At 44.2% G+C, this 27977-nt stretch overlaps 2 protein-coding genes across 16 annotated transcripts in view; both read right to left on the bottom strand.

Annotated features, from left to right (window-relative positions):
• The window catches only part of LOC118369680 (bifunctional heparan sulfate N-deacetylase/N-sulfotransferase 2-like), a 180734-nt gene extending 165489 nt beyond the window's left edge, over nt 1-15245 (bottom strand). For all 6 annotated transcript variants that reach the window (XM_035754274.2, XM_035754272.2, XM_035754276.2 and 3 more), the window contains exon 1: nt 14891-15245. The gene's annotated coding sequence lies outside the window, so the exon portion shown is untranslated. The remainder of the gene's footprint in view (nt 1-14890) is intronic.
• A 1415-nt stretch (nt 15246-16660) lies between these two features.
• The window catches only part of zswim8 (zinc finger, SWIM-type containing 8), a 33519-nt gene continuing 22202 nt past the window's right edge, over nt 16661-27977 (bottom strand). For 3 of the 10 annotated variants that reach the window (XM_052498519.1, XM_052498521.1, XM_052498522.1), the window contains 14 exons: nt 26022-27769; nt 25722-25820; nt 25420-25544; nt 24992-25301; nt 24702-24857; nt 24293-24515; nt 23885-24174; nt 23488-23762; nt 22858-23355; nt 21349-21547; nt 20964-21167; nt 20687-20806; nt 20164-20342; nt 16661-18213 (listed from right to left, as the gene is read on the bottom strand). In XM_052498519.1, the coding sequence (XP_052354479.1) occupies nt 18010-18213; nt 20164-20342; nt 20687-20806; nt 20964-21167; nt 21349-21547; nt 22858-23355; nt 23488-23762; nt 23885-24174; nt 24293-24515; nt 24702-24857; nt 24992-25301; nt 25420-25544; nt 25722-25820; nt 26022-27769 (4630 nt within the window). In that variant the 3' untranslated portion in view covers nt 16661-18009. The remainder of the gene's footprint in view (nt 18214-20163; nt 20343-20686; nt 20807-20963; nt 21168-21348; nt 21548-22857; nt 23356-23487; nt 23763-23884; nt 24175-24292; nt 24516-24701; nt 24858-24991; nt 25302-25419; nt 25545-25721; nt 25821-26021; nt 27770-27977) is intronic. The other 7 variants (XM_052498525.1, XM_052498524.1, XM_052498526.1 and 4 more) reach the window with 7 other exon arrangements.

Below are 27977 nucleotides of genomic sequence, written 5' to 3'. Positions count from 1 at the left end.
ACCAATAGTGGCTAACCAGGGGTGGAATGTCAACGTGGCTATGATTGGATAGTAGTGGGTAGCTTTATGTTCATGACAGCCCCATACACTACCCACCATTGTGACCTGTATGTGCTCGTTGGTTGGCCCTCGCTTCATCCTCGTCACCAAACCCACTGACTACAGGTTATCTACAAGTCTCTGCTAGGTAAAGCACGTCCCCATCTCAGCTCGCTGGTCACCACAGCAGCACCCACTCGTAGCACGCGCACCAGCAGGTATATCTCACTTGTCACCCCCAAAGCCAATTTCTCCTTTGGTCGTCTTTCCTTCCAGTTCTCTGCTGCCAATGACTGGAACAAACTGCAAAAATCTCTGAAGCTGGAGACTCATATCTCCCTCACTAGCTTTAAGCACCAGCTGTCAGAGCAGCTCACAGATCACTGCACCTGTACATAGCCCATCTGTAAACAGCCCATCTATCTACCTACCTCATGCCCATACAGTATTTATTTATCATCTTGCCCCTTTGCACCCCAGTATCTACTTGCACATTCATCTTCTGCACATCTACCATTCCAGTGTTTAATTGCTATATTGTAATTACTTCGCCACCATGGCCTATTTATTGCCTTAACTCCCTTATCTTACCTCATTTGCACTCACTGTACACAGACTTTTTGTTTTCTTTTGTTCTGCTGTATTATTGACTGTATGTTTTGTTTATTCCATGTGTAACTCTGTTGTTGTATGTGTCGAATTGCTAAGCTTTATCTTGGCCAGGTCGCAGTTGCAAATGAGAACTTGTTCTCAACTAGCCTACCTGGTTAAATAAAGGTGAAATAAACTAATAAAAAGTTAGATTGACTTTCAGAATTGTTTGACGAGCTACTCATAGCTGGACTGCGAGCTTCTGGTAGCTTGCGATCTGTTGGAGACCTGCAGTTACATATCACAATATTATTTTGTGACAATATTTTGATATGACTTCAAGTACTGACTTGTAAAAAAAAAAAAAAAAGAAGCTAGTCGGATGTACTTGTGCCAAAACGCCTGTATTTTCCTCCTATAGCTTGTTCTCCATCTTTTAAAACAGTGCGCCAACATTTCAGTACTTGTAAATCCCTGATCTAAACTCGTTTTCTCATGCCCTCTCATCTCTCTGCAGCAGACATATAAAATTAAATATGTTTAGAACATCAAATTGCAATGAAATCCCAGTATCGAATCGCAATATACAGCTCTGGGAAAAATGAAGAGATCACTGCAAAATTATCCTTTTGTCTGGTTTTACTATTTATAGGTATGTGTTTGGGTAAAATTAACATTTTTGTTTTATTCTATAAAACTGACAACCTTTCTCCTAAATTTGAAATAAAAAATATTGTAATTTAGAGCATTTATTTGCAGAAAATGACAACTGGTCAGAATAACAAAAAATATGCAGTGTGGGTCAGACCTCAAATAATGGAAAGAAAATAAGTTCATATTCATTTTTAAACAAATTTTTAAACAAGAGTTCAAAAATCAATATTTGGTGGAATAACCCTGATTTTCAATCACAGCTTTCATGCGTCTTGGCATGCTCTCCACCAGTCTTTGACATTGATGTTGGGTGACTGTATGCCACTCCTGGTGCAAAATTTCAGGCAGCTCTGTTTTTTTGGAGGACTTGTGACCATCTTCCCCTTGATCACATTCCAGAGGTTTTCAATGGGGTTCAGGTCTGGAGATTGGGCTGGCCATGACTGGGTCTTGATCTGGTGGTCCTCCATCCACACCTTGATTGACCTGGCTGCATGCAGCATTGTCCTGCTGGAAAAAACAATCTTCAGAGTTGGGGAACATTGTCAGAGCAGAAGGAAGCAAGTTTTGTTCCAGGAACAATGCATCCCTGCATCCTTCACAAAGACAAATCTGCCCGATTCCAGCTTTGCTGAAGCACACCCAGATCATCACCGATCCCTCCACCAAATTTCACAGTGGGTGCATGACACTGTGGCTTGTAGGCCTCTCCAGGTGTACATTTGGTGGAGGATCGGTGATCTCTTGAAGGTAGACAGAACTGAGGAGATTATTAGTTTCTCTAATCTGGTACTGCTGCTTCAAAAACAGTTTTTTTTAAACTCCCTTTGATCTCTCATTTACAGCTAATTGAATCAACCTTGCAGTTCTTTAACCTAAAGGCAACAGCATCCTATTGCCCCGCTCCCCTCCTCCTCAAGCCCTCTCCAACGCTGGTACACTGATTAACTCTGGTCTGCAGAGTGCCTTGCTTTCATTAAAACATGCCTGTTCAGCTCGGCTGCGTGACACAGCTTACAAAGAGCGGAGGAGCGTGAAGCTTGTAATAACTATTTACTCATCAGTAGTAGTTCATCAGAGGGGATGTGTGGGGCGGGGGGAATTACCACCAACAATGTTCTCGAAACGGTTTTGGGCAGTTGAGCTGTCAAGTGGGAATACTACTCATTCCATACTATTATCTCAGGCAAATTATGAAACAGCTCAGCCATTTCGGAGGCACGTCACCTCCTCTTGGCACACAAAAGACTGGAGTGCAACTCCCTCCCCTCTGGCTCCCGTGCACTGACTGCACAAAGTAACCGCTTGGTGTTTGGCAAGGCGCTCACACCTTTGAGAGCTCTACAAGCACTTATATATGGAGGGTTGCCATCCATGGCTGCCACAATCAGAGCGTGAGACAGTGGTTTCTCATCCTGAACCTTGCCACCATTGCTGCCTGTCAACAGGTTTTCCAGGTTAACCTCTCTAGGGTATGTGGGATGCTAGCGTCCCACCTGGCCAACATCCAGTGAGTTTGCAGAGCGCCAAATTCAAATCCAGAAATGCTCATTATAAAAATTCAGAAAACAAACATATTTTACATAATCTTTAAAACTAACTTCTTGTTAATCTAACCACGGTGTCAGATTTATAAAATGCTTTTCGGCGAAAGCATACCTAGCACAGAACATAGCCCAGTTGACAGATTATTACAAACAGTAACCAGCCAAGCAAAGCATTACAAAACTCAGAAATAGAGATAAAATTAATCGCTTACCTTTGATGATCTTCATATGGTGGCACTCGGAAGACATTAATTTCCTCAATAAATGTTCCTTTTGTTCGATAAAGTCTCTTTAAATCCAAAAACCTCTGTTTTGTTTGTGCGTTTTCTTCAGTAATCCACAGGCTCAAACACAAGTCAAAACAGGCAGACAAAATCCAAATTGTATCCGTAAAGTTCATAGAAACATGTCAAACGATGTTTATATTCCATCCTCAGGTTGTTTTTCTCCTAAATGATCTATAATATTTCAACCGAACAATAACGTCGTCAATATAAAAAGGTAAACAAGAAATACACTCTCTCGGGATTGTGCATTAAAAAGCTCTGCGACGCAGTAGGGTCCACTCATTCAGACTGGTCTTACTCCCTCATTTATAAGAATACAAGCCTGAAACTATTTCTAAAGACTGTTGACATCTAGTGGAAGGCATAGGAACTGCAAATTGAGTCCTAAATCAATGGATACTGTAATGGCATTGAATTTAAAAAACTACAAAACCCACAAAATCAGTTTTGTTATACTCAGACACTATTCTAACACTTTAGAGTGTTCTCTATCGAAATCTACCTATTTGCCTATCATATCTTCTGGGCCCAAGTAGCAGGCCGTTTAATTTGGGCATGCTTTTCATCCAAAATTCTGAATGCTGCCCCCTACCCTAGAGAGGTTAAAAGCAACATTAAGGCCTATGGATCTCCATCTTCATGGAAATTAATTCACTACAGTATGCGTCAGATTGCAGTATCAAGAGGCAGTTCTCTTTAATTTAGCCTACGGAGAATGTGTCCGTCTCCCCACGTTGTCGATCAAGAAGCTGACTATGATCATTATACAAGTGCACCTTGTGCTGGGGACAATAAAAGGCCACCAAAATGTGCAGTTGTGTCACAACACAATGCCATAGATGTTTCAAGTTGAGGGAGTGTGCAAATGGCATGCTGACTGCAGGAATGCCCACCAGAGCCGTTGACAGAGAACTGAATGATAGAAATGATCCCAAGCCACCTCCAATGTAATTTTAGAGAATATGGCAGTACGCCCAACCGGCCTCACAACCGCAGACCATGTGTAACCACGCCAGCCCAGGACACATCTGGCTTCTTCACCTGCAGGATCGTCGGAGACCAGCCATCCGGACAGCTGATGGAACTGTATTAGGGGCGGCAGGTAGCCTAGTGGTTAGAGCGTTGGATCAGTAACAGAAAGGTTGCTAGATCGACTCCCCGAGCTGACACGGTAAAATCTGTCATTCTGCCCCTGATCAAGGTAGTTGTTCCTAGGCCAATATTGTAAATAAGAATTTGTTCTTAACTGACTTGCCTAGTTAATTAAAAAAGGTTCAATAAAAAAATAATTTGTCTAATAAAGCCCCAGTGGGTGAGCCCATGCCCTCCCTGGCCCATCCATGGCTACGTCCCTGCCCAGTCATAGGAAATCCATAGATTAGAGCCTATTGAATTTATTTCAATCGATTTCCTTATATGAACTGTAACTCAGTCAAATTGTTGCATGCTGTGTTTATATTTTAGCTCAGTATACATTTTAAAAAAGTCTAAAAGATAAATGTAATATAACCTACACCATCACAATAAATCCATTATTTAGTTTCTGCAGGTCTAAAGAAAACATTATGATATGAAGAAAATGTTTCCATATCAGAATAGCATATGCCATATGGCTACACAAGTTAATTTAGCAGACGAGGTTTGCTTATCTTTCCCGTTGCATTATTTTAATAATAAGAATACAATTGAACATATCTGAAGAGAAAATATATTTTTCCCCAAATTATTTCAGAGTGAGGGTGAACATGTGCTGAGCAGTTAACAAAGTAATAATTTGAAACAGGTCTTCCTATATGCTTAATTTAGAGTTATTTATGCAACGTTCATTGTAATACAAACATTAGGCTATATGTTTCATTTCTAATATATTGTAAGGCATGCGCTCTGATCAGTTTCTTGCACAGGCTGCACACACTTCATCAATCTCTCATTCACAATTTGACAAGCACATGACAATTCTCTCACCCATCAGACTATTCTCAAGTAATCTGGTCTTAACATATAGCCTAGTAATAATTTAAATGCACACACGTTCAAAAGTTTGGGGTCACTTAGAAATGTCCTCATTTTTGAAAGAAAAGCACATTTTGCCTATTAAAATAACATCAAATTGATCAGGAATACAGTGTAGACATTCATGTTGTAAATTACTATTGTAGCTGGAAACGGCAGATTTTTTAATGGAATATCTACATAGGCGTACAGAGGCCCATTATCAGCAACCATCACGCCTGTGTTCCAATGGCACGTTGTGTTAGCTAATCCAAGTTTATAATTTAAAAAAGGCTAATTGATCATTAGAAAATCCTTTTGCAATCATGTTAGCACAACTGAAAACTGTTCTCATTAAAGACGCAACAAAACTGGCCTTCTTTGGACTAGTTGAGTATCTGGGGAATCAGCATTTGTGGGTTCGATTACAGGCTCAAAATTGGCCAGAAACATAACTTTCTTCGGAAAATCATCAGTCTATTCTTGTTCTGAGAAATAAAGGCGAGAAATTGCCAAGAAACTGAAGATCTCGCGCTGTGTACTACTCACTTCATAGAACAGTTCAAACAGTGCAAACTGGCTCTAACCACAATAGAAAAAGTGGGAGGCCCCGATGCACAACTGAGCAAGAGAACAAGTACATTAGTGTCTACTTTGAGAAACAGATGCCTCACAAGTCCTCAACTGGCAGCTTCATGAAATAATACCCACAAAACACCATTCTCAACATCAACAGTGAAGAGGCGACTCCGGGATACTGGCCTTCTAGACAGAGTTGCAAAGAAAAAGCCCATCTCTCAGACCGGCCAAAAAAATAAAAGATTAATATTGGGAAAAAGAACAGACACAGAGGAACTCTGCCTAGAAGGCCAGCATCCTAGTTGCCCTACGCTTAGAGTAATTTGGCCACTTTAGTTGTGAAACAAACCCTATCAAAACATATAGGCCAATGGGCTAGGCTTCATGATGCATGCGAGACTATGATTTGAAAAAATCTATTTAAAAATTGCATGTGCCATTTCTTGCCCAATTGGACACGCTGGGCATCATTTACAGGTGATATTCTCACCCATCAGACTATTCTTAATTTAAACTTGTCTTCTTTACATTGCCTAAATAACCTATGAAATTAGTTTTGATTTAGAATGGGCTACTGTCGGAACGGGGGGTGGGACATCATCCGCATGCACTTGAATTGCGAATGGAGGACCCTTTTCATGCCAGCCAGATGCAACGTAATCGGAGTAGTGTTTTACAGTGTTCATAATATCAGGAAAGCTTCAGGGAACACATTTAATTCCATCCATCAACCACCCTTGAGAAGCTGGCTCTTGCTTCACAACAGGTGATACTATTCCACTCAAACTCAATGCGCACTCATGAAATGTTTGATTTGTAATTGCATTTGCATTGATGTCAGAGTGATTAAGGGGGACAATGGCGTGCTGAGTACCAGCCCATTAGCGATGGCTGTTACTAAGTTTGGCAGGCTACTAATGACCATCAGCAGCATCAGAGCGCAATTTTGAAGAAGCGTCAAAACCATGACTGAACGGTTACATGAAATCTGACAGCCCTACTCATACATTCTTCCCCTGCCTTGACTGTGCGAAACCATTGTGATGAGCTAAGGCCAAGCATACCGTTACGCAACGCCCTGATCCAAAGTAAGTAGGTACCTTTGGGCAGATGAGACCTTTAAAGTTTTAGTCGTGATCGTGTAGGTCACTCTTCTCATTTCAGCCCAGGTTAATAACCTGACCAGCTCATGAATACCATCTGATCGCCATCTGTAAATGCCACAAGGCTGTCCATGTATACTTAAAATGTCAGTTTTATTATGGAAGCAAATAAATAAAATTAACATGCTGTAAAAGGCTCTAACAATATAACCGTGCATAGAGCCTAGTAGTGCTGGAGCAGAAAAACAGGCATCATGGCTCTAGGACCAGGAGCATTACTGTACACTGAACATTTACTGTTAGGAATGTGTATCTTTCAAAATGATTAGATCCCGTTTGATATGGTTATTTTGGTCCAATACGGATTCAAATGTTTTGGGGGACTAAACTTACCGATACATCTGCAGAGAGTATACGGTTTTACAGCAGGGAAATTTAAGTGTCATTTTTCCATACTGAATACTCGTAAATTGCCATTCAAAAGATTGTCCAATAACTATGCTTCAAATTATTGCATACATTGTGACAATAATGGCAGCATGAGAATGGCTGCAAGTGTTCAGAAACAAGAGAATCAATTTTTTCAATCTATTTATTGAATATTGGTTGAGTTATCGGCCGATATGGGCTCCGGTACGATGTAGTTTTAAATGGTTTGGTGCAATTCGGTTTAATTAGAGAATGAATTGATGCAATACAATGCACTAGCCTAACATTTCTTGCATAAACACATTCATTTTCCATTCTAAACTCAAATCTGCTGCTGATTGAGTTCATGAAATAGCCCTCTGAGCTGGAGCTGTATATTGGTGTGTGTAAAATGATTTATGTACTATAATGAACAACAATAAACATTTTTACTTACAGTTCATATCAGGCAATCATTCTATTGAAAAATGTATTCGGCCCAAATCTATGGATTTCACATGACTCGGCAAGGGTGCAGCCATGTGTAGCCCTGGGAGGGCATAGGCCCACCCAATCAGAATGAGTTTTTCCTCTCAAAAAGGGCTTTATTAGACCGAGAAACTCTTCAGTTTCATCAGCTGTCTGGGTGGCTGGTCTCCGATGATCCCGCAGATGAAGAAGCCGGATGTCGAGGTCCTGTTCTGGCGTGGTTACACGTGGTCTGCGGTTGACATTTGTATTTGTAATGGTCAGGTCAGCAGCTACTCTTCCTGGGGTCAGTTATACAGGCAGTTATACAGTTTAAAAACATTACAATAAATTCATAACAGATTTCACAGCATATTATGTGTGCACCCTCAGCTCTCTACTACCACATATCTATAACACAAAATCCATGTGTACGTCTGTATATTGGATATGTTACCATGTTACCATTGTGTTGTGTGACAAAACTGCACATTTTAGAGTGGCCTTTTGTCCCCAGCACAAGATGCACCTGTGTAATGTGTGCTGTTTAAATCAGCTTCTTGATATGCCACACCCATCAGGTGGATGGATTGGCAAATGAGAGAGGCTCACTAACAGGGGTGTAACCAAATTTGTGCACAAATTGAGAGAAATAAGCTTTTTGTGTATGGTGTTGGGTTTATATATTTTTTCAGCACGTAGGCACCTGAGCCATAAGAGAGACCAGGTATATACCACTCCTATCAGACAGTTTTTATTGATGGGGGGGGGGGGGACAATGTAGCCTATTTTCTGCCCCCCCACTTTCATTCTGAAATCACCATCATCCACTAATTACTCAATATCTGTTCACAAATGAGCTATGACATAGCCAATGACTGTATAGCACAACTTTGGATTCATGCTACATTTGGATCGGTTTATGGTCCGTGGACCGATGCAGTGAATCGGGGACCGATGTATATCTGTGAATCGTTACATCCCTAACAGTGGAAAAATTACATTTCAGGAAGGAATTGAGGTGATCATGTTTAATATTTTTTTTTTATGTTAAATCGAGCATTCTGCTGCTCTCCAGCCCTTCTGTGTCAGCAGCGAGGAAATGCTGGAGTTTACTCCATAGATAGCATAGGGAAGTTGGGGCAGAGCTGCAAGGGAATGAGCTTGCAAGTTAGGCATTTCACTGCACTTGTGCATGTGACAAAACTTGAATGTAATTAGTCACACCCACTCTTATCCTACATGCTGCTCAGAGGAAGCTAAAGCTGAGAAAACACCTGGGCCGCCAGCCATTCTTAAAAACGCGAACCAAGGACAAAACAATGGGGATTCAAAACACACTAATGGGCAGTCACGCTATTAGCGCCTTTCTGAAAGTGTATGAGAGGGAGTCGCAATTGAACTGATGGTAAGTCATGCAAGAACACTCAATGCCTTCATGGGTCTTTCTGAGCAGGAGTCCTATTTTACTACTGGAGGAATACAGAGGTCCCCAAGACTCTGAGGCACTGCCGAGGTAACATGTCCATGTCCATAAAAACAACCTGCTACTTGTGTGTTTTAATACACACCTCGACGACAGCCTAAAGGAACATCATATAAAATCTCCTGGTCCCTCCTTCTCAACCACACTTCAATGACTGGGAGACAGGAATGTGGGATACAGGCCTAGCACATTATAACATAACCTATTTGGAACTAACAGACTCTAAAAAGCTCTCAAAAACACTAAGTCTCACTTTCAACTACAATTCATACATTTGCAAGGAAAGAAATGATATGTTAAAGAAATTCCAGCCAGTGTGTATCAGATGCAGCTAATTAAGGCCCCACAGTGGAGAGATCCTCCTCCTACCGCGCTCTGACTGCAGCCCAAAGCCCTCTTGGTAGCCCTGATATTTAAACACTGCAGCATCATTCATTCAACCTATTAACCCTGGCTGCTGTGTGATCCCTGCGGCATATTCATCTCACAGTGTATATTATTAATAAACAGAAGCTGTTAAGGTAAGCACATATTGATCCTGGCTGTGATTAAGATAGAGGAGGGGGTCAGGGACTGTTCAATCTTGCCTTCTAATGGGGTGACTTCACCGGGCTCCTCCTCCCTGCCCACCCGGGTTTCTCTGATCGGCCATGTTTGAAAAGTGTTTGTTCCCTGACCTGATAAATGTCACAGGGCTGACAGGAGGATGTCTGGAAAAGGACTCTGGTTTTCCGCCCCGACACACACACCATTCTCATTGCACTTCCTCAGTGAGCGGTCAGCAAAATCAAGATGTGCAGCTACTCACTTGACCACCCTTAAAATCAAAGTAATCTAAACTGGGCATGCATCTCTGGCTGACATCTTCAAGGTCCTTCATGCCACAAACAAGCTCTAAGCTAAAGATATAATATCCCTATGACCTATAAAATACCAATTTTCATTGAGTTTCCAAAACACACACAATGGGGATACTCTTCATTGCACTGCCTGATTCTGAACTACAAAGTTATACATTGGATGTTTGCTCAGAATAGATATATAGTATTGACCCATTGAACAACCATCTGACCCTCTGAAAATGACCAAGTAAGGACAGTCAATTTAGGAAGCAAAATGCTAATTCCAATTCCAATACAAATTCCAATGTTCATAATTTAAAAGCAATTGGAATGGAATTGACCCCAACCCTGGTGACTAATTCTAGTTGTTTCAAGAGAGAAGAATTGCGAAAAGAAATGTCTGCCCAAATCTAAGCCGGACATTGAGCGCAGCCTCAAGCAGACAAACCATTAGGATTTCCTCCCTCTGACTTGCTGCGATTGCGTTTAGGAATTCAACCCCTGCCAACATCATTCTCCCATTTTCCAGGGAAGGAACAGGATTTGATTCAGTGTCCTGAGATCTGCACAAAATCCTGTGTCTCAGAATCTGAACCCTTCAGTTCCTAAATGTCAACGCAACCCTGCATCAATCTCAAGGCCCAATTTCCAAGTAGGCTGGTATAAATGTTATTAATGTACTTTATTCCATCGTAACCACCACAAATCATGAAGTCAGCAGAGAACCTCACAGGGTTGAATGAGGCAATTAAATGCCAGCTCCACATAATTTCTTGTGGCTTATGCCTTTACTCTAGGGACCAATTGCCGAATGACAAAGTATAAATATAAAATTCCAGCAAGAAGCATAAACATCAGGTGCACTTCACTTGTTGGACTAAAACTCCAGCAGAGGAAGAAATATCTGCGCTCAAACGTATTTATATGAAACTATTTAAATTAGGCAGCAAATAGAAGACAATCTAAATCAGGGATGGGCAACTGGAGACCCGTGGCCACCCTTTTGAAGGTCCTCGGATAAGCCCACTCTATTGTGAGTCAATTAGCTCATGTCCGCTAAAATGTTTTAGATTACTAAATTATCTAAACCTGTTATCATGGTCAAATTACTGGCTGGAGGGGCCCCCAATGATTGTGTTAATCTCCATCAGATATATTAAAACCTGCAAACATTCCTCTCCAGTCCATGGAAACATTTGTAGAATTGCAGAAACATGCTTTAAAACTGCCACATTCTCTCTACACCCAATGGCAGAATGTGTATAATCACACACAATTAACAAAAATAATAAATGATGATCTCATGATCGTTCAGAACTATTTTCAGGTGGTCCCCACCCCCATCAAAGTTGCCCATCCCTGATCTAAATGCTTGCTGATTCCAGAAAAGCAATCATAATATTCTATAAAATGGGTAAAAATAAGTAAAATGACGAAAACAAAACTAGTTTTGCACAGTCCATTTGAAACTTGTGCTGTGTGAGATGGGGTTTGTCCAGTGCCACGTTAAAAAGGGAAAGCTAGACCTGTTCCACTTTCAAAGGCCTACTTTAATACCCTTCATGCAGAAACCCAGAGCCACCCCCAGGTCTTAGTCTTAATTATAAAGTGGTTCTTAGTAGGGTTGGGCAATATTTGGGGAGACCCCTTCTACGATATGCTACTCCAAATATCACCATATCCAATATAATCATTTTGAGCTGCTAATGTCTAGATAATTCCAGACTGCAATGATTTGTAAAGATCAAATAAGAGTATGATCTTGCACATCATGACAGATCAATGTCAAATATTATGATATGTTCGATTGAATCATACATCGGCCCAGCCCTGGTTCTCAGACATCAGTAATGTGATCAGAGGACAGAATTTGGCTTGATCCCACAGCTCAACACTATTTGGGCGTTCTACTCAAGAATAAAATGAAACAAGTTGAAGCGGCTCATGAAACAAGGACTCAGCTTATTGTACCAGTCTTTCAAAATACAGCTTTTAAAAAGACTTCATGAGGAGCAAATTTAGATGCGTGTGATAGTGAATGTAGGCTACTTTTTCATTGTGAAAGTGCACATTGGGAAAAGATATTCATTCACTAGCATTTTGGGATGTTACTGGTGAAATATTAATTGGTTAGCCACTGAAAATATACTTTACAAAAATAAGTGCAATGTGTCAAATGTTGGTCCCAAGTTAAATTTTCCATATGCACAAAGAGCCCTTATACTTTGTGCACACTTTTGTATTATATCCCTGTTAATGAGGATTTCTCCTTTGCCAGGAAAATCCATGCACCTGACAGGTGCGGCATATCAAGAAGCTGATTAAACCGCATGATCATTACACAGGTACACCTTGTGCTGGGGACAAAAGGCCACTCACATTAGCAGTTTTGTCACAACACAATTCCACCGATGTCTCAAGTTGAGGGAGCATGCAATTGACATGCTGACTGCAGGAATGTCCACCAGACATTCATTTCTAACGTTAATTTCTCTACCATAAGCCACCAACAATGTTTAGAGAATTTGGCCTTACAACCACGTGTAACCATACCAGCCCCGGACCTCCACATCCGGTTTCTTCACCTGCAGGATCATCAGACCAGCCACCCGGACAGCTGATGAAACTGAGAAGTATTTGTCTGTAATAAAGCCATTGTGTGTGGAAAAACATTCTGATTGGCTCGGCCTGGCTCCCCAGTGGGTGGGCCTATGGCTGCGGCCCCTGCCCAGTCATGTGAAATCCATATATTTGGGTAGATTTTATTTCCTTATGAACTGTAATTTTAAAATTTAACAAATCGGAGCTATTTTTATTTCCCAATCTCAACTCGTAAAGCACGCCTCCCATTCGGATGTATAGGCCTACCGTTGACTATCAACACACCACCCACAACTTTGCAATGTGAGCTTGAGGCGGTACAATTGCTTGAAACCTGAATGTTTTACTTTACTTCAAATAATGAGGCATGTTTTACCTGGCTTCAAATTAGCTATGCGAAAAACCACCCCTAGAAACGTGAAGGCAATTATTCTAACAAAGATTTAGTCATGCCATTAACCAGCATTTATCTCCTGTTCTATTGGTTTCCATATAAACTTTCGTTGTCGAGAAGCCAAAGGGACAATCCTAGTCATATTAGCAAACCCATCAGAGGGGGAATCTAATAGCAACTACTTTCTAAATCTCTCGCATATGGAACTGCTCAGCTTAGAACTGTTTTCAATTAATTGCATTTGGGCAAATGTTTGAAAATTACGTTTTATTAGTTGCTTCATTACAGGAGTTAAATGTTCAATAATAGTCTATAGTCTTTTGACTAAGATAATAGGCTTGCTATTGTTGCATGTTTCCATTAAACTGTTAATTAATAATGTCCGGTCCTTTTATGCATGCATGGTATCAGAGAGGATTGAGGCGAAGCGAGAGGTTTCCGTCTCGCCAAAATCAGTCCAAACAGTATACGGACTTATTTTGGGCCTACGCTTGTCGCCTGCCTTCACGCCTTGGGACGACTCCCATTGTTAAGGTGGAAACATAAGCGTCTCTAAATTATTTACAGATATCGGATAGTACTTTGTTGGTCAAGTCATTTCACTGTTTGGATGTTGTTATTTTACCGTTTGTTGACCGCTTAATGAGGGTCAGTTAGTCGGCAGCAAAATTGATCGAAATGTTAACCCCTACTAGCATTACATGACTTTTCAGGACATATTCCAAGCAATGGTTTCGAGCCTATCAAGTTAACACTGCTTATCAGAGCAAACATAACTTAACACCAGGGTTACTGTGGCTCCTTCTGCCACGGTGTCCACATCTAAACCAATCAATGGCGAACACTTCAATCAACTAACTTTCATTCAATAACCAAAGATCGTGTGGTTCCTTGTGCAATTAATCATTTGCCCCTGTCCTGGCAAAACCTCTTCCACCGCCTCCACAATGTTACGAGTCAAAATATCTGGAATACCGTGTAATGATTTGGCTAGTTGAGTGTTAACATGGCGTAAATATGGCAAACCAAACCTTTCCATATTATCTGATACCTAAGGAGCCATTTTATTCTGGTTTAATAATGTCAAATGTTAACCACAGAAGGTAACCAAAACTGAACTGGGAAATCAGATTAACCAAAACAGCAAACTGACGTAGGAACACTAAACAAGAAATCCATTGCCTTCGGCCAGTGCCTGAAACACCAGGTCAGGAGACATGTACTGTACGCATTAATTAATAACACTATAAGAAACATTTGATGATGCATAACGTTAAGCTAACAGTACAAAGGTCATGCATGACAAGTTAACGTTTGTTAACGCGTCAGAACAATGAGCCAGATCTCGCGCCAGATAAACAAAAAAACGCGTCAATGTAAAACAAAACAAAAAAACACCTTTCAAATGTATTTAAGATATTACAGAATTGGATACAAAAACAATGTCATACATTCGTCAAACTATAGTTAACTACTGTTACATTACATAAATGATAGCTAGTAATGTTAGCTAGATTACTGGTTATGGAAAAACTTTTGCATGCAACACAGTCCGTCATATGATTCACCACTAACTAGCTAGCCGCTTAATATAAGCTAAGCAAAGAATTTCAGCATCTCTTTAGACCGACTAGAACCAACAAACACATGCTGCTGGAATTGAACAAATGGTATGTTTTCTTCATAGTTAAAACGTTACTGACACGAATGCAGATGTCCACGTCGTTCGCATAAAATTCAAACAAAATCAACAGGAAAATCCTCAATCCCAACGGGCACTGAAATATAGGTAGCTAGCTTGCGAGGTTAGCCTACCGGCTAACTAGTGTTGCAAACATTCAATGGGCTTCAAGTTAGAGTACAGGCAAAATATTCCAAGTTAATGTTTTTTTCACTTACCAATGTACGTCTTTGGAAGACAGCTATCCACATGAAATGCACAATGACAGAAAATATGCAAATGCTTAAGTTTCAAGTCTAGTTGACAGCATCGCTCGTGAATCCGCCATCTTCATTCAGCAATCGATGTATTCTGCCGAAACTCCGGAATGAACCATACATAGCGAGCAAAAGGGAGATTTCGTAACAGTGGACATCCAAACGTTAATCTTGGGAAATGACTCTGATCGCAGGAAAATCATTGAAATGACCCAATTTGAAACATAATTATGTTGGTATTCTTAATGTTAATACGATTATAATGCTTGGTTTTTAACCCCCATAACACATATGTTTGATGATACCCTTGTCCGGACAGAGAACACCCCTGAGCCTCTTTCAGGTTTACCTTTCAGCTGCACAGGTGGGGCTATATATACACACAATAAACACAACTATAAACGCAACATGTAAAGTGTTGGTTTCATGAGCTGAAGTACAAGACACCAGGAATTTTCCATATGCACAAAAAAACTGTTCTTTCAAATTGTGTTCTTTCACATTTGTTTACATCTCTGTCAGTGAGTTTTAATTTTTTTTTTTTACTTTGCCAACATCCACCTGACAGATGTGGCATATCATGAAGCTGATTAAACAGCATGATCATTATACAGGTACACTTTGTGCTGGGGACAATAAAAGGCCACTCTAAAATATGCAGTTTTGTCGCATAACACATTGCCACAGATGTCTCAAATTGAGAAAGTGTGCAATTGGCATGCTGACTGCAGGAATGTCAACCAGTGTTGTTGCCAAATGATTGGATGTTAATTTCAGAAGCCACCTCCATTGTTTGAGAATTTGCCAGTATGTTCAACCGGCCTCACAACCACAGACCAAGTGGAACAATGCTAGCCAAGAACCTCCACATCAGGTTTCTTCACCTGCGGGATCATCTGACCAGTCACTTGGTCGGCTGATAAAACAGGAGTATTTCTGTCTGTAATAAAACCCTTTTGTTGATAAAAAAAACTAATTCTGATTGGCTGGGCCTAGCTCCCAAGTGGGTGGGCCTTTGCCCTCCCAGACCCACTCATAGCTTCACCCTTACCCAGTTATGTGAAATCCATAGATTAGAGCCTGATTGAGTTACAGTTCATATAAGGAAATCAATCAGTCAAATCTTTGAAATTGTTGCATGTTGCATTGATATGTGTTTAGTATTTGATAAGCTGCACATTATACAATTCTGTAATTAATACAGAACCATGACATACATTTTTCTCCAACGCAGAGTACTGAGCCATGCTACTCCTTTTACTTGGGTCACTAGAGGACAAAAATCTTGATAAAATGCTAACTTTGGTGTATGAGCAGGTAGCAAGTGTAGCAATTGTAAAACATTGCAAATGTGTCTTCCCATGTAAACTGCATTGTCTTATGAACCACCATCATTTGGGAACCATTCCATGAAAGCCATTTTGAACTACATTTTGGGAATTAAAGATTAACTATAAGTGTCGAAATGAACTCAGATTAGCCAGACTCCTGGAACCCGATCATAAATTGCCCTATGGTTCCCTCTCCTGGTCATACTGTGACAGACCAAAGAATTAATTTTATGTCATACCTTTTCATTTTGCCAGTCAAATCCATTGGCGTTTCAGTGGTCAGAGGATTTAAAATAAATAAGTAGACTATTTCTGATTTACATTAATAGGTGGTTCAAGTGTCAATTTTTGTACTCACTTGCACTTTCGACCCACGTAAAATAAAATTACAGCAAATTAGTGTTTTGAATTACCTTTATTAAGTAAACTACATGTCAGTATTGCTTTATCCATTTTTTTTTATTCTAAATTACAACTTCTTGCAATCAGCAAAATGTTTAATTTTTTTTTTTCAATTAAGCTACACTTCGAGGAATACAAAAATATCACAGTACATTTTCTACTAAGTCACTCTTCACTCCGTGAGCTCCAGAGCAAGGTTGGAGGTGTGGATTTGGAACACAGGGATCTGGCAACGCCACCTATAAAACATCAATGGACATGAATTCCACAGTAACAGCTGATGGATGTATCCTGGAAACCCAGTCTGCATATAAGCCTTTATGAGCATAGCACTTTTATGATTCTACATGTGCAGGGCATATGTAAATGTCATGTCCACTCATCCTTTATGTGATCCTGATATTTGATTGGATGATTGTACTTGAGATTCTCAGGGGCCGTACACTTGCACTTTTGAACCACTACAAAAGGGCCAATGATGAGTTTGGTCCAGCCAGACTCCTGTGTTTCCAGACCCAAAACCTCAAACCTCTAAATTGGAAAAGGTAACCCACACAAAACTCATGTTAACACTCGCTCATTCTCAAAGTCCTCTCTGCATACACGTTATTCTATACAAAATATCAAAAACAAAAGATTAAACAAAACACTAAAAAGAATCCTCACCCGTACTCAGATAATTTTCATATTACATTTTTTTTCAATTATTTCAACAAACTGTTTTTTATCTTGCTTTTTTCTTTCTTGTTTAAACACTGTCAGAATACCTCAAATTCAGATCCGTAGTGACTGGTGGAGGCTCACTCCCCCAGGACAGAGGAATGTTGCAGTATGAATCTGATTTACTCAGTTGTTTCAATAAAAGAACCAACTTACATCAACAACAAAATAAATGACAACTTATACACCCCAAGCAACCATAAAGCATCCTTCGTGACAGCTTCTGGTAGGAAAGTTGGGAGGATGAACATGAGTTGGGAATATACGTTACAGGAAGTTACAAAGAGACATGAACCATGATAAATGGGAGCTGCAATTCAGTCACAAACAGATATAGAAAACTACATAAACTGATCTCCATTCAGCTTACCTCAAACTCTGTGTCTCACACACCTATGACATCTAAAAGGAATTGGGGGTTGATTGTGCTGCCTGTGTGCTGTGTAGGGTGTGTACATCAGGGTACACAAGGAGATGGGTGACGTCAGGTGAGCGAGAGGCCTGAGAGGCGAATGGAGAGAGCGTTCGATGCAGGGCTACGGGTCGATGGAAAGAGACAGAGATCGACAGGGCTGTGGGTTTGTGGGGTGGGAGCGTCGTTCCTCTCCCACTCCACTGCCCTCATAGTCATGGGGAGAAGGTGGCCATCTCCAGAGAGATGCGCTGCCACAGCTCCTTGGTCTGCTTGCCCCTCTTCAGGTTTTGCAGCACGTCGTTGAACTGCATCATGCCCACAGGTGTCAGGCAGAAAGCCCCACGGGCGCTGCGGATGATGTTGACAAAGTCGTCGTAGTCGGCCGGGGTCAGGTGGATCAGCCGGTGGTGGATGTACTGCAGTGGGAATGGAGAGGGGGACAGAAAATCAGATGGAATAAGTCAAACAGGGCACCAAAGGGTCATCTACTTTACTACTTATATCAAAGTTAGGCACAGAGATAGGGCACCCATGGGTCAAAGGGGCATCAAGGAATCATCTCTTTACTCAAATCCAAACCCTACCCACAATGAACGGAGGAAATTGGTCTGATACAAGGAAGGTAATAGCTCCACTTTGTCCTCTGAGAGACTCTGGGGAATCTTCGCCACATTGTGAATATCAATCCATTCAGGTCTACACAAGTATATCGGGGCTAGGGGGGTAGACATGGATTGGTCAACAGTGTTTGGTGGGATACAGATATCCTTATGTGGTCCACTATCTTAATAGTATACCTTGATACGGGCACCTTTAACTAGGTGGTTTCAATTATATTTCTGCTTCTGGACAATGTATTTCATACTAAGACGCGCTAGCAGGCAGAGTTTAAATGGGTTAATTTAATCACATCCCTCCATCTCAGGGTTAGCCCTTTGTTAGGGCATTGATGAAGTGATGAGAATTCAGTCTTTTCACTCCCAGCTTTGAGCAGGTGCTTCATTTTTTACCTCTCAGGACAGATTCTGCATCATAATGAGGTTAAATTGCAAAATTATTAATGGGAAACAGAGAGCGTTTCAGTTTGCTCACAATGGTGCTGTTTAATGAAGTATGACTCAAAAGGGTAGACACTAACCTCTGGTACGGCTGCGATTTCAGACAGTCATTTCAATATAAGAACCACAAAAGTTACTCTTTTGACCTCATTTACCCGAGTTTAATATGAACAGGATGTGTTCTAAGGGGGAGTAGAGAACCAATTCCAGAGAAAGACATCACAAAACATCCAGCATATGGAATTCATTCATTTTCAGTGACTGAGGAAATGATTCATTGTCAGTCATGGTACATTTCCTCTTGAGTACAACCCCCAGATACCTCATCTCATTAACTGCCTGATGAGAAAGAGTGGAGAGCCTGTGTCGCGCTGATATTGTCAGCGGACATCAACAAATGTGCCAGCACACACACGTGTGTGTGAGAGTGTGTGTACAAGTGTGTGTAGAAATAACACATTCAGATAAGAGAAAGTGAGCTGACACTGGGTCAAATAGGAAGAGGTGTGTGTTACACTTTACAAAGTGAGAATTTGAACATTCACCTTTAAAGCCAACACAGCGGTTTTATCTAGCCTCGTTTAAAGTAGAAGGACAGTGACTCAAACCGCAGCAAGGAAGCAAGGAATTCAGTGTGCACATGCATGTGCATGTGAGCAAGTACAGAATCTCCAGGGGGCAACATGCCTTTCAGCTTCGCAACTGTCACAGCCGGTTAGCCGCTTCCCCATCAGAGCAGGCTATCCAGTGGATGCACTCGTGAGTCTCCCTTCTCCACGGTGTGTAGCACTCGGACTTCATCAACTATTTATGTAAGCTGTGAGAAACGCTCACTCTCCTTCTCCTCCCCAAGATAATACTCCCCCTGCCCTGCCAATACACAGAATAGACCCACTCTGATCAGTTTCTAACCTAGTATCCTGATATAAAAATGTGGTTGTGTTGTACACTTTTAACCAAGGGGACAGTCAACGTGTACGCTCAGGATATGAGGTCCATGGTGTTTACCAAAGAGCTTTGTGGCTACTGAAAGGCTGCTGTATTTGTATGTACTGGTGAGATGTGAGCCCCTTAGCTGTTTACAGATCTGAAATAACTTGATAGGGGATATTTTTGCCATATTGCCCACACCTAAGTCTTGGAAGACTAGGTGAAGCCATCACCATTCACCACATAGCTTATACATACCTGGCCAAATGGCTAGGGGTTGTTTGCGGCCTCGGCTCTGGTGTTACCTGTCAATAGGCCTGTTGAAGGGGCTAAGGGAAGGATCTAGAGGGTAGTTTGCAGCCTGGACCCTGGTGTTACCTGTAGGTAGGCCTGCTGGCAGCGCTGCACCAGTTGGTGGAAGGCAGGCGTGCGGAGGTGGGCATGGATGTGGGCGGGGTTCAGTCTCTGGAGAGCCTCCATGATGATCTCCTGAAGGACAAAGGGGCTGAGCACGCCCTTAGCCGCACCCACACAGAACTGGTACACGTAGTTCACCCCTGGAGAGGATGGGAGAACCGGGAACATTTAGTATTTAATGACAATTAACATAAAAGTCTATGGCTAACATATGTTCTACTTTGAATTCTGGCAGAGTACCCTGTCATTTCAGTAAAATCCTCTCAACATACACAGAAAATGCAGTGCTCCGATATCGATATTTCTGTTTGTGTGTTTTACTTAACATTCAACTGTAGTCCTCACCTTCGTAAACCACCAGATACCATTATGCTGGTGTATCAATAATTCAAATCTATAATTCCCAAAACACCGTAATAGATCAAACAACTACTAGAATCAAAGATGCCTGCAGAATGCCCTCTTCACCCCTGCCCTTTCTCACCTAGCCGTGCAGCCAGGCCCAGGAGCCACTTGACGTCCTCTGTGTATGGGGGGCTGCGGGAGAAGTTATTGGGGTGGTCGTTGTGAGCCCTCCTGCCCAGCATCTCCAATGCTAGCATGCCTATCAAAGAGTCAGGGTCAAATATCACAGTTATCAACACCACCAATTAGTTTGAATAAAAAGCTTAACCATAGAAAATGATTAAACTAATATTCCCAGTGCTTATACCATCTAGAGATGTTTATCATGGACACTTAAAAGAATGGTTGTTCCTCACCAACTCTGTATGCTGAGTGCAGGTAGTGAAGGCCCTGCTGGCTGATTGGCTGGCTATGCTGCTCGTCTTCAGATGGGAAGGGGGCGCTGACCAATGAGACAGGCTGAGAAGACATTCCAGGAAGAGATGACCCCTGAATGGCCTGGATTGTGGCGCCTGAATGGACGCCACCTACTGGATAGAAAGGGGAAAAAGATGCGGCTCCTGAGAGTGCCATAGAGAGTCCATTATAAAACATCCAAGTTCAAACAACTTCTGCTATAAAATATGAACCATCAACTATACACACACTTACATGGGCTAAATAGATTCTTATTTTACATCTATAGACATACAAGGGACAAAGACGTGCATGCACACACCCACAGCAGAGGTCTTTGCTCACCTGCTACAGTGGTGCTAAGAGGCAGGCCGGTCTCTGTGTGATAGGGGTGGACGGCGATCTGGGTCATGGACGGCACGGGAACACCGGGGAAGGTGACCGCTGTCGCTGCCATGGGCGGATGGGGGCCAGTGGCCACTGAGAACGGGTACTGGGCACCGATAAAGGCCGGGTGCATTCCCTGAGAGGGCACACAGACACACTTAAAATTAGTTAGATGCTATTCTCTGTTGCAGTCCTGGGACACTGTCTTATGCCAGATAGTGTGACATTCGTCTGCACTGAGGGACGAGCAACACGGAGTCACGAAAGACAATGGTCGTGGGCTTAAAGGCACAGTGCAGTCAAAAATTAGATTTTTCTGTGTTTTTTATACATTTTCACACTATGAAGTTGGAATAGTAGTATGAAATTGGTGACAATTCCCTTTTAGTGTAAGAGCTGTTTGAAAAGACTGCCTGGAATTTCAGCCTGTTGTGGTGGCATGGAGTTTTGCCTGGTGACAATATTAAAGAGAGTTCCAAACCTTTATTCCAATAACAGCTAGTTTTCAGTGTTCCCCTCCCCACTCAGAACACTCCCAAACAGCCCTAGCAAAATTATTGCTTGAGAAATTGCTATTTTTGAAGTCAAACACTATGGGTACACCGGTGCATACTGATCACTTGGCAGTGGTCCAGTTGTCTAGTTGAGTCGCCTTGAAACTCAGTGTCAATGTTGTCTGTACATCTTTCTGCCCCTGCCCCCCCCCCCATCTCAATTTTATACTGTAAAAAACTGTCACAAGTTTTTAATGAAACCAAAAAGTTCATAAAATACAATATACAGAAACATGTGTATGAAATCAAAGTTGTAATAAAAAATACCAATAATAGAAATTAAATAAAGGGAATGCAAAACTGTGCGTTAGTCTCCAGATTCACCGTCTCATTTTCAAATGGATCTTGTGAGTTCCAAACGGGGTGGAGCAGTCTCTACCATCTGATATTCTCTGTGATGTTCTAGGGACTGAGAGAAGGCTTGCATCTAGTGTGAAGCAAAGTTGGGGGTGTATAGGGATACGTTATGTCTTCAAAGTAGATGGAAGCTACTTAAGATGTAACAACTATCAGCACAGTGTTTCACTGGAAGCCATAGTAATGATTCTCAACCAGCCTATTTCTGAGTTTATTTGTGATAGTAAGTACCGAGTGGCGCAGCAGTCTCAGGCACTGCATCTCAGTGCTACAGGCATCACTACAGACCCTGGTTTTATCCCGGGCTGTATCACAACCGGCCATGATCGGGAGTCCCATAGAGTGGCACACAATTGTCCCAGTGTCGTCCGGGTTTAGGGGAGGGTTTGGCCGGCATTGTAAATTAAGAATTTAACTGTTATTTCAATTTGACTCTTATTGCCATCTCCATGTCCATCTCTTATCGAATTATTCTCCCCTACTATCTCTCCCTTAGCCCATCTTATCAATATCTCCTTGTCTTCCTGCCCTCCCTCCCTCCAGACAGTCCTCTTACCTGTGGGTAGGCACCCCCTGACACGGGGAATACAGTGGGGCGGGGGACGTGCTGCAGTGGGTGCCCCAGGTACTGGGGGGTGCAGACTGTGGGTAGGTGGGCCTGGATGGTGGTGTAGGGGTGCAGGCCCTGGGTGTGGGGGTGGGCCATGGCCGAGCCGGGAAGGGCGTGTGATTGGTAGATGGTGGAGCCCACAGAGATGACAGGCACCACAGCCGCTGCTGTCACTGAGGCCGTCACCGTGGCGACGCCGGAGGAATCCATGTTGCCAATGTTGTCCATTACACCATGGCCCATCTCTGGGGGCCTCCTTCCAGCTCCACCGTTGGCCCCACAGCGTCCCGGGCCTTCACGCTGGGCCCCTGACCCCCCGCCTACTGTCTGCTCATAGAGCCAGTACCACTGGTGGGCCACCTCAAACAGAACCTCAGGGTACACACCACCCCCCTTGGCTGCCTCCTCTACAGCCATACAGGCTTTCTCTAGCATCACGTTGTCCTGCAGGGAGAGAGGCGGGAGGAGGTGAAGAAAAGAGAGAGAGAAGAAAGGATGAGGAGATTTAGGGGGAAAAGTGCATTTTAGAGAGAAAATGGATAAAAGGGTAAAAGAATAAAAGGATGCCCAGCCTACATGAGTAGTCCGATGTGTCTTCTGCAGAACTGAAGAGTACCGGACATGTACCTGTTCCTTGCACTGCACCAGGGCCCTCTGGATCTCATTGGGGTTGAGGGCGTGTGCATGGGGCAGGCAGCTTAGGGCCAGCTCAGCCGCAGCGCGAACCATGTTGGGGTCCCGCGCCCGTGATGCTCTGTCGGCCAGTGATGCCACCTCGGGAGGGGTGAGGTGCCCGTCCCAGCATTCCACCAGGATGTTGAGGGCAGCACTGCCGATCTCCATGGCCTGGCCTGGAGGGGAAGAGGGAGAGACATTCATTATAGCTACTACTGTCTCATGGACTATGAAAGAACTTCGCTTTTGGGGTGACCTATCCCGATGAGAAAGGACAGAGAAAAATAAAGCTCCTCACCTGTTATCCAGGAGACGTGGGAGGAGTAGGTCCTGGAGAGCCAGTTAGGTGAGACAAAGTTGTGCAGGCCTAGGGCGTACAGGCCGATCTCAAAGGCACAGAGGTGCAAATTGCGGTGGGGCCCCTGGTGGCCTCCACTGGCTGAGGGCTGGGTGAAGATGGAGGTGGAGCTGTTGCCCCCGGCTTTGATCAGCACGGTCTTGGCCAGCTCGAAATAGAAGTGGGCCGCCGCCTCCGACGGTTGGTTGGGCACATGTGGTGCATGGCACTCGGGACGACGCCCTTTATATCTAAGAGGGGGGCGAGAAGAGGAATGTTCAATTAGCATATTTTTGTGAATACCTTAGTTGAGTTCTCCAATAATCAGATGGCATCAACACGTGTATAGAATATGTAGAAGTCACTCACCTGCTGGTGTCTGTGCTCTTTGCCCTAGCTCCGCCTCCAGCCCTGCGAGAGCCACTGGATGAGGAGGAGCCTAACGAATCAGAAGAGGAGCTGCTGATGCTGTCACTGTCTTGGCCCCTCCCCCAGGAAGCTGCAGCCCAGCCCCCTCTGAGCGGGCGTCGACTAAGGGTGGGGGAGCTGTCTGAGGTGGTCTCAGGAGCACTGCTGTCGATACTCGCCATGCCTGGGACAAAACACTTAAAACTCAAACTTCTATCTAGTCAGCCACGTGTCAATACTACCTCTAGATGGCCATTCGAGCCATACAATACACCCTGTTCAAATGCAGTGCACACTATACAGTATAGGCTGTTATTTGAGAGACAGCCAGTGTCTTCATCTGAGGTTTAGGTGGGGTTGTCATGGTTACCTGTGTGTTTCTTCTTCTGGCGGACAGGAGAGCCCCAGCAGCGCCCGCTGTATGCCCCCCGTCCTCCCAGCGCCAAGCGGCTCGGCACTGTGCCCTCTGGCTTGAATGGGACAGCCTCACTCGGCTGGTCACATGACGAAGGCTGGAGGCCATCTGCTAAGACAATAAGTTAAGTACTGAATAAGTTTTACATCTAAACAGTAGCAACTGAGTTGGATTAAAACAATTCCTTCCATTTTCAACAAATCTGTTTCACATAGGTAGGGTAACACCTTTCGTCTGTGCCTCACCTCGCTCTCTGGCCTCACTGACACACTCTCCGGCTGTGGAATTGTTCTGCACCCCACTGCCCGCCAGACCTGCCTGCTGTCCTGCTGCCCCCCCAGCAGCCACCGCTTGCAAGGAGGAGGAGGAGGACCCGGCTGCAGCTGTGGCGTTGGGGGCATGTTTGGACACCCCTCCTGTGGCACCTCCGTGTCCGTGAGCAGTGTGCTTGGACGGGCTCCTTTGGCTGCTGGCAGCTGGCTTGCTGGAGTAGAAAGAGCTCAGGGTCTGGGGCTTGTGGGTCTGGCTCTCTCTGTCCAGCAGCTTGTCCAGGATCTGGAAGGTCAGAGAGTGAGGGAGAGTCATCCACAAGCCATACAATGCATTTAAAAAAATGCATTAATATGTTTATTGGTAACTAGTTATTCTACTGGCCACAGTGCATAAGGTCTACCTTTTTCAGCTTGCTCTGGTCATCCTTGTATGTAATCATGAGGGCCAGAGCCAAGTCTCCTTTCTCTCTCCTGGTCCCCTCACACAGCAGAGGATGCTCTGCCTCGCTCACTGTGGTCTTCATACCTACACCAAGGGGTTAGAAAGATGAAGACCGAAGCAAAAGAGTTCATCTGTTTCTAAGCCAAACTAGCACCGGGACGTTTTCCTATTTAAGTATCACTAACCTCAACACGGAACCACTAAATGGCACCTACCTCTTTCTGAAGGTGTAAATGCAAAAAAACTTGTGGTTGAACTTACCCAGTGCTGCTACAGCCGCCTCAAAGCCCAGCTCCTCATCTCCAGGCATCTCGTTGTTCCGGTTACGGCTAGGCGGACGGGAACCTGTGGGGGACACAACTGTACAAACAAGATAGAGAGGGGGACTAGGTGAAATATAAATGACTGGAAGTATCACTTGTGTGATGACTGCACGATGTGTAATTCAGATCAATTATCAAGTAAACGTTATATATCTGTGTATGTAGTGTGTGAGCTCAAACAGAATCTCAATGTGGAAGGAAAAAACATGGCGAATTAAAAATGTGTAGCAAGATTCACCTGGGGTACACAGCACATCAAATATGAAGCTGGCCAGCATGAGGGGCAGGACAGGCCTGTAGTCACAGAAGTTCCCATCTCGGAGCTGCTCGGCCCTGTCCCGTATGGACGTCATCTCCACCAGGCCCAGAGGGATTTTCTTCAGCAGAGCCACCACCTCTGACTCCTGGTAAGCAAGCTTGACCTCCAGGGCCTTGGTGGAGGCTGGGGGCCTCTGCAGCTCAAGAGAGAACATACCCGTGCTGAAGGCCAGGTTGTGGAGCTCCAGCCTCTCGCTCAGCACCGTCAGCAGGAAGGAGGTCTTAACCAACGTGTTAGTGGCCACCTGGGTCTGCCTGCTGGTGGACACCTTGCTCTTCTTGCCCTTGGTCTGGGGCTGCTCCACTTTCAGGTCTGGAGGGTTGGCCAGCAGGTCTCCGGCCAGCTCCACTGCCAGTCTGCAGGCATCGTTGCTGTAGCCGTGAGCGTGGAGTGCCTCTGCACACGCAAACAGCACCTCCATCTGGCCCTCCTGCTCCAGTGGCTTGATCCCAGCAAAGATGTCTGGTTCCTCCTCATTGTTGTTCTCCGACACTCTCTCTGCCCCCTCCTCATTAGCTGAATTCAGAAAGTAGGCCTGGTAGTCATCCTCTCCTACAGGGTCTCCTCCTGCCCCTGCTACTCCCTCTGGGGCCTGATTGGGCAGTGCTACGGCTCCAGTGCCAGTTTCTCGGCGGCCATCATGCGGTGACTGTGCGGCAGCTGCAGTCACGGTAACAACCGAGGTAGAAGGCTGAGCATCTCCAGCGATGGCCGCCTCCTCATTTCCATTCATCTCCGCCTCCACATTCACCACGGCAATGGCTGCTTCCACGATGACAGCAGCGTTCTCTTTGGTGGGGAAGGCGGGCTGGGATTCAGTGGCAGGCAGGGTGGCAGCAAGGGTGGCCCGTTTGCCCTCGAAGGCACGCTCCTTGGGCGTGTTTCCGGCCCCTTTCCCTCCCCCACTGTATTTGTGTGGCTCTCTGAGTAGCGGGCTTGGTGAGGGCAGCATCTCGGGCGGCGGGGGCGTGAAGTCAAAGGTGTTGCTGGCCTCAGCACCCAGCGCCAGACTGGAGCCATCATCCAGGCTCAGCTCGGCCATGTCAGGCTCGAGGGAGCTGTCCTCACTGCTGGTGCGCCGCTTGGCCGCTTGGTGTTTTCCCCCTACCACTCCTGATCCCCCAGAGGACGACTTGCCCCCCTGGGCTAACTTAGCCTTGCTCCCAGTGGACGAGGAGGAACCTGCGCCTTTGTACATCCCCTTACTACTGCCCTCCTCTAGAGAGAGAGACACACTGCCCCCTAGCCGCACTAGGACCCCTCCTCCGCCCCCAGCCGACAACCCCTTCCTCTTGCTCACGATGGTCTCTTTGGGCCTGACCGCCACTTCTTGTTGGAGACTTCTGCCCTTGTAGTCTCCCCCACCTCCCTCAGAGCTGCCAGATCTCCCTCCTCCAGGTTCAGGGGGGTCTCCAGCCAGGCCAGCCTTGGCCCCTCTCTGCTGCTGCACTGCCCTGGCCCAGCAGAAGGAAGCGCTCTTCTTGTCTGCACTGCAGTAGGTGATGCCTGGCAGTGGGTAGGCCACCTCCCAGTTGAAGTAGCAGGACTCCACGGCTGGCTTGAAGCCCTGGAACAGTTTGTCCAGGGACTTGCGGTGTTGTCCTCGCTTCACGATCTCAATCACTTTCAGATGCCACTGCTTGAGCTGGGCAGCCAGCTCCAAACGCCTATGGGATGGTGTAAAAAGAAACGTAGACACACATTGTTATAGTCAGTCCAGGAAACAAGGGCCACCGAGCAGAGACGATAGTAACAAACAAGCACACACATCATTATTCTCATAATTGCCACTAACTGAAAGACACACACACAAAGAGCTTTCTGCAAGAAACTGACACTGTTGTTCCTTATTTCGCTTTCTGTCATTGCGTCTCA

This window comes from Oncorhynchus keta, chromosome 36 (assembly GCF_023373465.1).
Source record: "Oncorhynchus keta strain PuntledgeMale-10-30-2019 chromosome 36, Oket_V2, whole genome shotgun sequence".
Classification (NCBI taxonomy): Eukaryota; Metazoa; Chordata; class Actinopteri; order Salmoniformes; family Salmonidae; genus Oncorhynchus; species Oncorhynchus keta.
The sequence above is the reverse complement of the archived record's forward strand: the minus strand, read 5'-3'. Positions and strand labels throughout refer to the sequence as shown.